Here is a 12892-nt window from a genome sequence, read left to right as displayed (position 1 = left end):
TACATCACATTAAGTTACGAGATTGGATAGCACTTTATTTTATCAGGAATAAAGAAACTGTCGCAAGTTATACTTCCCATTGTGACGCATAAGTAGAGTGACTTTTGTCAGAGGTTGCTTGTTGTGAGCACTGAGGGAACTGTATGAACATGGCCAGATGATTCTGCATCTTTGTTGCATTCTTCACATATGATTTGGCACAGCTTTTCCTTCTACATTAGCTGCAGTGAAATGTCTCCACACATCAGATAGTGCCCGAGGCATTTTCCTGTAAAGATTAGAAGAAAAAAATACAAAAATAAATACAATTCCATGTACAGATAAATAATGAAGCAGTTAGATTAACCAACTCTTTTGTAAGATACATGTTTTAAAATTAAATTGTTAACAAGTTAGAAATGATTTAAACACTTTGCTGTAGGATACTATTTACTACTAAAAATAATGTACTGTATGTCATATAAAATACTGTATATTCACCCCACCCAGTATTGTAGTCAAAACTTACCAGAAAGCATGTAGTCCTTGGCTCAGACAGTGTAGTAGTGTGGGCTCAATAGCATCTCATTAGTGTGCAAGATCTTGAGAATCAGCTGTACATGTGATGGAAGACACACTTACATAAAACTATTGCCAGAAACTTTAACAGAACGCTCAAATCAATTCAATCCAACTTCAATAGATGGAATAATGTCCCAGTTGCTTTATCTGCAGAATATTTGTCAAAATGAATATATTGCCACAGCTAAGTTTCTGTAGTTCAGTGCTTTCCATGGTGCCCCCTTCTGGCTATTGGGATCAAATTCATAGTGCTGTTTCTAAATGTATATGGCAAGGTAATCAATCACGGATAAAATGAACACATTTACAAAGAGGGAAATACGTAGAAGGACTATCCATACCAAATTTTAATTGTATTTCCAGGCACTAGCATTTCGCCCCATCCTAAATTGGTTTAGACATGGTTCTTCTGACCCTGGCTGAGTATAGAGAGAAATATGATGTCTCCTATTGCCCAGGAAGAGGTGGTCTTCACTGATATATCCCTTAAACTGTGAACTACACTTTGGTCCTATTATTGTTCACACAATTTCTATATGGCACAGAATTTTAAAACAATGTAACTTGGAATCAAAATGGCATGCCCATAATCAATATTTCACAATAATATTTACAATTTAGATCAGCTATCCTGGCCTATGGATTCCCTTGGGAAACCCAACTACCAAACCATCCAATGATGGACTTATAAATAAATGATTTGGGCTCCTGAATAACTGATCTCTATAATATATAAACAAGTTTTGGAAAGATCATATTCTGAGCTAGCTAATAAAAAAGTATGGTCCACAGATCTAATTGAATCTGAACAACCCTTTAACTGGATCAGAATATGGAAAAATATGACCTTGGCATCCCGTAATCCAACCAATCAATTTATACATTTTAAGTTTGTTCACAGACTGTATTTAACACAAAGGAAACATTTTATGATGAAATTGGCCCCAACTGTTCACTGTGTCCCCTACATCAGGTACAGTAGGCACATTCCTTCATAAGATGTGGGAGTGCTCTGCAGTTAAATGCTTCTGGAGCAATGTTCCAACATTTATTTAGAAATGCATTCATTTAAATATTCAATGCTTTGCATCTGTTATATTTAGGGGTGACCCAATTAAGTAAACTGCTTGATTGTTTGCTCGATAGGCTGTTGGTCAACCAAGATTTCTTTAGTTGAGCAAACGCAACATTTTTTATCAAATAAAATAAAGTCATGGCGTCATGCATAATAGCAAAGTTAACCAGCATATTGGTGTTGAGAACAATGTGGCAGAGGCAGCAGAAGAGTTAAGCAGAAGAGCAGAAGAGCAGAAGAGTTAAGAGACGAGAAAACAGCCCTTGCCTTATTAATTGTTTTAGAAAAGTGAGGAGAGCGGAAACTACAACTTAATTAGGTCAATAATCAATAGCCTAACTGTTAAATGTGCCTGGCTTTATAAATCACAAAAAATATATATATCTGCAGAAATAAGACAGATTCTGCTTCTGTTGCCTGTTTGAGTTTGTTTTATAGCCTACTGGTTCTGTGAGCACCAAGCCTCACGCAACCACATGTCAGATAAACAATTTCACAAATGTGACTGTTTTAATCTTTGCTATGCTCTTATAAAGGCTTTACACTTTTTTTGTTAGAACAGCCTCTCTGGTATTATTTATAATTAATTTAGTGTTTACACTGTTCCAAATTGTCAGAAAAATTATGTTTATAATAATAATAATCATAATAAACCTCCTTTTCCCTTTATCTCCTGCTTATTGTTATTATTACTATTATTATTATGATCATCATTATAATAAAAAGTAATGTCATTATCATTAGTAGGCATAGTATAGCACCCTTGTATAACCACCATCAAGCTGTAGCCCTAAGAGCGCATCCTGTTTAGTCTTAATACCGTAACTTACTTAGGCCAGTATTTCAATACTTATATAGGCTACTGTATCAAGCAATAATGTATTTGTTCATGTTATCACATAGCATATGAGTCATTCATGATTTGAAATGCAATCAAGCATTTTAGTTTGAAAATAAAATAACAAAGCGACCATTGAATAGGCCTAATTAGCATAAACAATAAATAGGCCTAAACCGTTCATTCCTTCACGATTGAATGCGACTGTTTTTAGTCTTTGCTGTAATAAAAGCTTAAAACGTTAGAAAAAAATCTTGTACGCATAGAATTTATTTTGTGTTTTTACATTGTTCCAACCAGTCAGAAAAATCATAACCTATTGTAATCTAACAGCACCTGTTTGGCACACATAATATGCATGCAGTGCTTCCTCCTTACCTTTTTCTTGATCTCCAGTATTTTCCACAACTAGTCCAATTTATTCCACACGTCTGACTTCCCCTTTACCTCCTGAGCAACCAGTAAACATTCCCCCGTTTCAAGTTTATTTGTCACGTCCTCTGCATCCGTTTTACTGTCACATGTGTTACTGTGTTCAGAGTTTGTTATAACCAGTTTATTGATGTGATTATGATATGCTAAAGGTCAGGCCCTATTGGTCACGTGCATGCCATGCATACATGTGTCACGTAAAGAGAGCAAGGGTTGAGAGAATACGGAATGTTTTTCCTAAACAAATTAGGGATTTCGGTTACATAACTTTTCAGTCAGAAATGGCTGTAATTATGTTGCAGCTTCAGCAACACGGACAGCTTGATACACACTGTTGTTCTGTGGTTGTCCTGTGGTGTTCGTTGCAGCAGTAAGGAGAGAGAAACAATGGATGCTAGTCACACAGTCACTCGCTGTCTTTTTTTTAACACAGCGCAGGAAGTCTGAGGCAGGCCTGGCACAATCAGATCAATTGTGGTCAGACTCCCTCTAGTCATTTGTGTCTTAATTATTTAATAATAAAGTTTGCTTAATGCATCAGACAAGCTCATTGCATATAGTTGATTTGATTCAAATAAATAGGATGCGTCAATAAATGAAAAAAATACACATTTAAACATTTTGATTGGTCTAAGAAAGGAAGATTCTTGGTTGACCAAAATGTTTTTTCGTCAGGGACAGCCCTAATTATGTTACTTAGCGATGATAGCCCCTTAAATCTCTTAATCAATCAGAGAAGATTACTGCTGGCAGGCAGCACTGCAGCAAAATATTTTTTAGCTCTAAGATGGCAACAAGCTCACTCTCTCCCATTTAACCAGTGGATACAGTTACTATTAGAAGTTATAGCATTATAATTATCGTCAGCGAGAATGGGAGGCATGGTTTCCGAGTGGGGAGGGAGGATGCAGGCAGGTGGATAGGGCTGGATAGGGCTGATGGTTTCACACTTATTCTGCCAACTACTTTATCATTTAACTGTTGTGGATGCTGACGTTTGAGGAAAGAACATCTATTTAATTCATTTTAAATTCAGGCTGTAACACAACATAATTCGGAATAAGTCAAGAGGTATGAATAATTTCTGAAGGCACTGTAAATGTTTTTGTTACCTCAAGACTAAAAACACAAGAGCAATTGACTTGTGAAGGTTGAGAATGTCTTTGAAAGCCTTACCATAGGACATTTACTAGTAACTTATTTTAGAGCTCTCTCTCTCTCTCTCTCTCTGTCTCTGTCTCTGTCTCTGTCTCTGTCTCTGTCTCTGTCTCTGTCTCTGTATCTCTGTCTCGCACGCACGCACGCACGCACACACACACACACACACACACACACACACACACACACACACACACACGCGCGCACAGCACAGCATGTAGGGGAAATGTTTGTAATGATTTGTCCCTGTGTGTCTGAGATGCTGGCAGGGCTGGAACAGCATCACTGGTTGGAATGGTTTCAGCCATTTGGCTGGTGAGCAGGACGTGGGAGCATGGCTAAGTTGCAGGAATGAGCCAGCCTGGTTTCCCTTCTCGACCCTGATTAGTGCTTTGACATCAATTTGTGTCACATCTGCTCCCGCTCTTCCCCCCCTGGCACTTGAGGGTGCCAGGCTGCCCTGCATCACGCACTCCTATCATCCATTACGCACACCTGCCTTCCCTCGTCACGCACATCAGCGATATTGGACTCACCTGGACTCACTTATCATCTGTTTATTTCCTCCCCTATATTTGTCAGTTCCCTGCTCTGTTCCCGACTGCTGCATGGATTGTTTTTTCTCTTTGTTTTCTTGTATTCTGACGCTGTTCCTGTCTCGTTCCTTGTCCGTTCTTTATTAAATGTTTTACTCCCCGTACCTGCTTTGTTTCTCCAGCGTCAACTCATGTGACAATTTTCACTGTACTGACCACAAATCTATTTCAGTTTGGTAAGGAGAAAAGAGAGAGACAAGATTCGCACAGTCATTGGATAACATGTTGTTACACTCAAGTGGCTTGATTGGCTCACACCCTTTAATAAGTTGGAGACCTGTAATTTTTCAAAAGGAAACATACAAGGTAGAACTATAGGTGAAATATAATATATACTGTAGGTCACATAAAGTCAGTGTCATGTTTTTATCCCAAAGTATCCTCTCCCGTGGCACACACCTCATCATACACACAGTGACTAATATTTTGTGGCTCAGTCAACCATCTATAAAATGAATCTATCTGGGCCCCTGTTTGTGATGCGTCAAAGCCACAGTTTGTACACAGTATCCTGGAGCTGTCACGATGCACTGATGCCCCTGGGGCCTTGGAGTCTGAAAACTGAAAGCCATCAAGACAACGCTACAGACTAACAATCAGCTCCTTGTCATTGTACTGCAGTGGCGGTCAGTGCTGTTTATGATGAGGGAGGACACATTTATTTTCCATGAGCATGGCCTTATTTCTGTTACAGCATATTGGATGACTGTCATTCATATTCCATCCACCCAGTTCAATGTAACAGCAATAGGTTTAGGCTACTACATGATACTCAAGTTTTCCCTGTACCCATCATGATGATCTTACAACCTAGCCTATGAATTAAAGTTTACAACGTAGGTTCATATAGGTCGAGAGAAATATTTGAGGTGACAGACAGTGACACATTCAATACCGCCTTCCACACTCTTGCCTGCATCTAGCTTATATAGGGTGTAATCATTAGTCCAACAGTTGCAAACGAGCGTTTCTATTGGACAAATTCAGGTATGTTTATTCCCGGTTTCGTTTGCTTCCGTTTAAGAAACATTTTTCAACAGAATCGGCGGAATGAATACACCCATGATCACGCGTAAACACCATGTTGTATTCCTTCTCGCCTCTATGCACCCTCCTCCTCTCACTTTTTCCCTTCCTTTGTAGACTTCAATGCACAACACATCAGCTGTATGTGACCAGGTGAAAAAAACTTTCCAAGCCAAACCATGTCATAACCGCTACACACAGCCTACATCGTTGTCCCCATATTAGCTAAAGTAACATCCTAGTCATCATAGCTAATAGAACTAATGTGTAAGTAAACCTGCTACAATCATGCAGTAATGTTAGTGTTTAGTCAGTAAGCAGTTACACTGGTGGGCCACGGTGGCAATAAATTAATAAAACCAAAAGCTTACCTTGACTTGGAACAGTTCTAGTGTTGTGTTGGATAGTCATAGCCAGCTAGCTAGCATAGAATCCCTCTGTTTGAGCCGGGTGTTTGAGTAGCTAAACTAGCCAGCTGCATTTGCTAGCTAAGTAAGTGAAACTGGAAGAAAAAGAAAATGACAATCTCTCGCTCTCTCTTGCTTCTCCTTCATTTTTAAATAAATTAATTTGTTGAAACCTGTTCAACTATTGTCTTTCTCTCTCTTTGAGTCAACTAATCACCACATGTTATGCACTGCATTGCTAGCTAGCTGTAGCTTATGCTTTCAGTACTACATTCATTCTTTGATCCTTTGATTGGGTGGACAACATGTGGGTTCATGCTGCAAGAGCTCTAATAGGTTGGAGGACGTCCTCCGGAAGTTGTCATAATTACTGTGAAAGTCTATGGAAGGGGGTGAGAACCAAGAGCCTACTAGGTTTTGTATTGAAGTCAATGTACCCAGAGGAGGACGGAAGCTAGCTGTCCTCCGGCTACACCATGGTGCTACCCTACAGAGTGCTGTTGAGGCTACTGGAGACCTTCTGTCACACTTTGATCTTAGAGAGTCTTTTATTCTCTAATTTGGTTAGGTCGGGGTGTGACTAGGGTGGGTACTCTAGTTTTTGTATTTCTATGTTGGCCTGGTATGGTTCCCAATCAGAGGCAGCTGTCTATCGTTGTCTCTGATTGGGGATCATATTTAGGCAGCCTTTTCCCACTGGGGTTTTGTGGGATCTTGTTTTCTGGTTAGTTGCCAGTGAGCACGCCATTAGCTTCATGTTTGGTTTGTTTCTGTATTGTGACACCTTCATTGCAAAACAGTGTGTTTTAATCAATTATTTGGTCAAATGTGAATATATTTAGTATAGTTTTATCTAAAAAGGATAACTTTTATTTTTTATGAAGTTCACTGAGGATGATGGTCCTCCCCTTTCTCCTCTGAGGAGCCTCCCCTGATGTACTGTATTTATAGTCCTCTTGGAGAATCCATTTAGACATTGTCGTTGTTATACGAAAGGCTTTTTTAGCAGTCAAGCTGGAGATATATATTTTTAAGAATAACTTATTTTTTAAAGAATAACACTGCCTTCTAGGCAGAGTTCCTCTGTCCAGTGTCTGTGTTCTTTTGCCCATCTTAATATTTTCTTTTTATTAGTCAGTCTGGGGTATGTCTTTTTCTTTGCAACTCTGCCTAGAAGGCCAGCATCCCGGAGTCGCCTCTTCACTGTTGACGTTGAGACTGGTGTTTTGCGGGTACTATTTAATGAAGCTGCCAGTTGAGGACTTGTGAGGCGTCTGTTTCTCAAACTAGACACTCTAATGTACTTGTCCTCTTGCCCAGTTGTGCACTGGGGCCTCCCACTCCTCTTTCTATTCTGGTTAGAGCCCGTTTGCGCTGTTCTGTGAAGGGAGTAGTACACAGCCTTGTACGAGACCTTCAGTTTCTTGGCAAATTCTCGCATGGAATAGCCTTAATTTCTCAGAACAAGAGTAGACTGATGAGTTTCAGAAGAAAGTGCTTTGTTTCTGGCCATTTTGAGCTTGAGTAAGTGATGGTTTCTGATAATGGGCCTCTGTACGCCCATGTAGATATTCCATAAATATTCAGCCGTTTCCAGCTAAAATAGTCATTTACAACATTAACAATGTCTACACTGTATTTCTGATCAATTTGATGTTATTTTAATTGACAAAAAATGTGCTATTGTTTCAAAAACAAGGACATTTCTAAGTGATCCCTAACTTTTGAACGGTTGTGTATGTATGAATCACCTAACCCCCTTCTCCTCACCCAAAGCAGCACTGAGGGAATATGTGTGTCCTTGTCTGTATTCTAATTCACCTTGTCTCTCTGTGTATTAGGAACAGAGCCTTGGAGGAGACTCAGGCGGAAGGCCACAGGGGAGGATGCCGAGAGGGTAAAGCAGAGGCAGACAGCAGCCCATTGAGTGAAGTTGAAGAGGCGGTGGATGAGCATCAGCGACGCCTGGCCCTGGCCTGTCCGCCTGTGGTGACATACGGGACATACCGTGGCCAGAGGGACAAACGCAGAATAAGGCGGAGGCACCAGGTGCAGGTGGAATCCCCCAATTCAGGTGTAGAGGGCAGCACCTTGGGTGCGGTGACACACTCCACTTTAGAACTCGCCATTTCAAAACAAAGTGACATTCAGACTGTATCGACAAATCAGATTGGAGCTACAACCTCAGAAACCAATCAGAGAGGAGCTTGGACTTCGGAAACAGACTCTGTTTTGTGTCCAACTGGACCTGAGTCTAGTCACATTCCACTAACAACACAGACAGCAGAAAGGGCTGTGAGTCAAAGTGCCTTCCCTTCATCTGGAGAGGCAACCCTGGCTACTGTAGGAGGCCAGGCCAAGGATTCTCCCTCTGGGGTTGGCTCCGTCACATGCTCCCCTCCCGCACCCACAGAGGACTCTGCTGATGCCAGGACTAGTACAGCAGTCAGTGAGACCCACAGTGGAGAGCTGAGCCCACGGGATAAAATTACTCATGCAGAGATGGATACGAACAGGGACACAGATGGGGACAGAGAAACAGGGCTAAGTGAGCAGATAGAAACCGTATCTGCACACTGTTTTCAGACTGGGTCACCTTCATTTGCTGCTGCGTGGCCAGGCGCCGCGGGGCCGGCGCAGCACACACATCTGCCTGCCGCTGTTTCCGATGGTGATGGAGGCCAGCTGGCTCCGCATCCCATTTCACCGTCTGCCTCGCTTTTATCAGCAACCGAAAGCCAGGGACCCATTCCAGCAACTAGGCACTCAGATTCTGGGGATGCTCTGGCTACAGGCCCGGGTGCTGGACTGCACTGCTTTGAGTCAGGGAAGGAGGAGGGGGACGTTGGTCCTCCAGACAATCTGTTTGAGGAGGCCCTTCATTTGGAGTCTAAAATGATGGTGGATAACATTCTGAAGAATGCTCTAGCGGCCCTGGAGAGAGTCGAATCCTCTGAGTTGGAGGAGGGTAAAGTGCTCCAGAAGGCCAGTGAGGAGAATTACCTGGTCCTACCCGTAGGCAGAGTGGAGGAGGAGGACGTGGATCGGTCCTTCGAGACGGATAAGCTGGTGGAGGTAGAGCCTTCAGAGAGGGGGGATGCCGTCCCGGCAGAACAGACTCTCTCATTAAACCCCAACCCTCTATCGGAGGGCCCCAGATCCACCCCCTCCTCAGGGTACGAGTCTATCGCAGGCTCGGACACTGACATCAGGAGCAGCCCTGGGCCGGCCTGTGAGAGCAGTGCCCCCACCATCGGTGTCTCAGACCACAGGCAGGGAGAACACTGTGCCGAGGGGACCAAAGGCACTGGTCTTCACCTACTGGTCAAAGGTCAATGGCTAATGGATGCTAATGCTAATGAGCAACCGCGAGGGGAAGAGGATTCCCAGCCAAATGATCCCATTGAATCGGAATACAGTGGTAATAAGCACCAGAAAGATGTGTTTCCTCTCTTGGGCGGTGGAGTGTCCTTCGAGAAACCACGTCTCTATGGTGATAACGGAGATATTATTCAAATAATGAGAGCGGGTCTTGAGTATGAGTCTGTCTCAGGGATAACTAATGAAAACAAAGATCAAGTGATCTGCACTTCAGGGGACAATGGTTGTAACGAGGTGCTAGGCGTTAAAGAAACACAGGTAGGAGACTGCGCAGTCCACGTAGCCAAAGATGATATCGAAAGCAATAGACATAGTCCTAAACAAGACGGTAATGCTCAATATGGTCATGCTTCTGTGTCCAATAACTCGGAAACTGCCAATAAGCTCAAAAGCACTCTGAATGACAATACTTACCTGAGAACCCAAACAGCATTTCCTGAGCCTGATCTGCTTAGGAAAAGTTCCAAATATGAAGCGAAGGGCAATTCTGAGGCAAACCTCATGTCAGCCAAACCAAAACACACCCCAAACTCACTAGAACCCTCTCAAGTCAGACATGCTATAAGTCAGAAGCCTGATGCCTGTATAATGCTTTGTGATGACGGCCAAGAGAGCGGCCCTGAAATATCATTGAAAGTTGGGCTGAATGGGCTGAATGATATCCCGGTCAGTGGGGATCAAAGCTTTGTACTAGATGAGACTTACTTAGCCTCTGTGTTCTCAGAGGGCTCTGACTCTGGGGGTGAAGAAGATGAGGCCCACTGCAGAACAACAGGCACCATCAGCATGGACTCCTCTTTCTCAAGGAGACTCCCCAAGGACCTGAGCACCTCAGAGGGCCTTGTGTCTAATTCAGCTACTGACTCCAGTAATGAGGACAGGCCACAGTTGAGTTCGGTGAGCGCGTATCGATGCAACATCTCTCTGCAGCAGCAGAGTCAGGACTACGAGACACCGGGACACAGTGGTGCAGGTTCAGCCGCAGCAGTTATGGCAGGGTTTCACCAGGACCTGGGAAGCAGGCTAGCTGGACTCCATGCTACAGGAGGCCGGAGAGCCCCAGGCCTGGAACCTCTCCTCCCCCTCCTCCCTGTCCCCCATCTTGCCTTCCATGACATGGAGGCCAGTGGTTTCTCCATCATTGATGAGGAGGAGGAGGAGGAGACGGATGCGGTGTTCGTCAATGACACAGGCCCCATGCTGAGCCCCACGGTACGGCGGGCCAAGGCCTACCCCTTCTCCCTGTCTCCCATCGTGGAGGAGGACAGTCTTCGCAGCGAGGTAGAGGGGGGCCTGTCGCAGGAGGATAGGGGCCTCATGGTGCCCCCGGCCACAGAGGAGCTGAGGAGTCTGAGCGGAGGTGTAGGGATGGAGCAGCTAGCCTCATCCTCCTCTTTGTCCATCCTGTCCCTGCTGCAGTCGGTCAGCGAGCGCCTGCAGTCCAGCGGCTACTCTGACACAGATGCAGACTCAGAGGAGCCCTCCACCCCTCCTCTATGTCGCCCCCTATGGGAGTTCTTCAACAGGGGTCAGGGGAATGATAAGGAGGGGGATGGCCAGGGATTGGATGGAGACCAAAGCAGCAAGCAGGAGGGCCCACTTCCTGCTGATTTATTCACTATGGGACCTCGAGATGGGGATCCAATGAAGGACGTGAAAAATCTTTCCACCCCTTGGATTACAATCCAAAAACCTGCAGATTCACCAATGTATCAGTATTTGAAATCAGTGCATCCAGTGTTGCTAGAGCCTGATGATGACAACAGTAAACATCATGCCAAACTCATTCCGCGCCTCAGTGATAACAACTGTCCATCAACAGCAACTGACATGGTAAATTCAACAGCATCTGACATTTCTATTCAATAATATTATATAAAGAAATGCTTATGCACCCTGACATTTAGAACTAATATATGTTAATATTTGACCCCTGTTGATGTCATTTCAGGGGGGAAATTGGAGTTATGGGAAGGTCATCCCAAGGCCTACACTGGTGAGATCACATGCATTACATGAGCCCTCTACTTTCTCACTGTCGTGCTAATTTCTGATCTCATCTTAATGACTGTCAACGTTTTAGGCAGTCTGCCTCCTAATCGCTGTGCTGCTGAATAGATTGGAGATGCCAGACCGCCTTTGAGCTGGACAGAACATTTCTCTTTCATTAGTTAATGATACCTCAGGCTGCAGAAAGTAGTGCAGCAACTCATCTTTTCCATTTAATCTCTTCCTAAAGCCTGTCATAAAGGAAGATGAGATTGTGATTATGCAACGGGCTATTAATTGTTGTTGAAAGCTATCATCTGCTATCAAGGGCTGTAGTTTGTCAGAATCTGTGCAGAGGAGTGCAGGTCTCTTCTATAGCACTCTAATGATGAGTGGAAACCACCTACAGTGCTAGTCTGCAGCCTTGAGAGCTGAATGCAACAGTGAGTCAGGAACATGGATCACAATCATATTAATATTCCTGTGGTCAGCACTGTATATGTAAATCAGGAATGGGTTTTGTCCAACAAACAACTTGTATACGGTTTTACATACAGTAGATGATGAAGTTTATAGGCTCACAACACAGGCAGTGAACAAAGCACTGAGTGCCCGAGGTTTTGTCTACATTGTCGTTTCACACAATCACTAATGGAATTGCTTTGCAGCCGCACAACCACGGTTTTCTGTTCTGTTAGCCGCGTTCGAAAAGTATTTGTTATCGAGGAGGAAACAAGGGGAGCAAAGCCGCAATTAAAGCAGTGTGAAAGCAGGCAGACACTCGTAGCCTGGTAGGAGTGAAAAAATGAAAATACACAGAGTGTTAATTATAGAAGAGACTTTGTTCTATAATGACTGCTTGGGGCATCTTTTGGGCTGGTTAGGGGACTAACGACACTCTTTCCTTCCTCCTTGGCCCCCCTTCCTCTCTCCCTTTCTGTCATCAGAAATGTGCTCGGGGCCTCAGGCGTAGTCACTCAACACCAATGTTCCCACACATTTCTTGGGGTACTGAGCAAAGTTCAGGTTTTCTGAATGCAAACTTGGACGTTGTGAAAATTCTTTGCAAATTCCGGCGGCCGTTTACTGTGAATACTGAGGCGGTACACACTTGAAATTCCAGTTTTAACATTGGCAAAGTAGGCAACTGTGGCTATTTGATCATAATCTAAGCCTACCAGAGTGGGCTACCATTTAAAAAAACTATGTATAAAAAACATCCCATAAAATTTGAACATGGAAATAGCAGTTCTATTATTCAGCCTACAGTAGCAACCAATGTGTGGTGTTCAATGTAGGCCTACATTCAATTGGTCTTTTTTTCCACTTGTCCTTAAGACAATGAGGTGACTGAAAATGTTGTTGTATTGTGTTTGATGAAAGAAACCACTTTACAAAATAAAATGCATTATTATTCTCATATCACTAT

General features: G+C 43.3%; 1 protein-coding gene across 1 annotated transcript in view; it reads left to right on the top strand.

Annotated features, from left to right (window-relative positions):
• LOC118390675 (uncharacterized) overlaps positions 1–12892 on the top strand; it is an 88140-nt gene that overhangs the window by 45808 nt on the left and 29440 nt on the right. Inside the window, exons 4-5 of the mRNA XM_052457516.1 lie at positions 7935–11307; positions 11426–11470. Of these exons, the coding sequence (XP_052313476.1) occupies positions 7935–11307; positions 11426–11470 (3418 nt within the window). The remainder of the gene's footprint in view (positions 1–7934; positions 11308–11425; positions 11471–12892) is intronic.

Source organism: Oncorhynchus keta, chromosome 11 (genome assembly GCF_023373465.1).
Source record: "Oncorhynchus keta strain PuntledgeMale-10-30-2019 chromosome 11, Oket_V2, whole genome shotgun sequence".
In the NCBI taxonomy this organism is placed as follows: Eukaryota; Metazoa; Chordata; class Actinopteri; order Salmoniformes; family Salmonidae; genus Oncorhynchus; species Oncorhynchus keta.
This window is presented reverse-complemented; position numbering and strand designations above follow the sequence as displayed.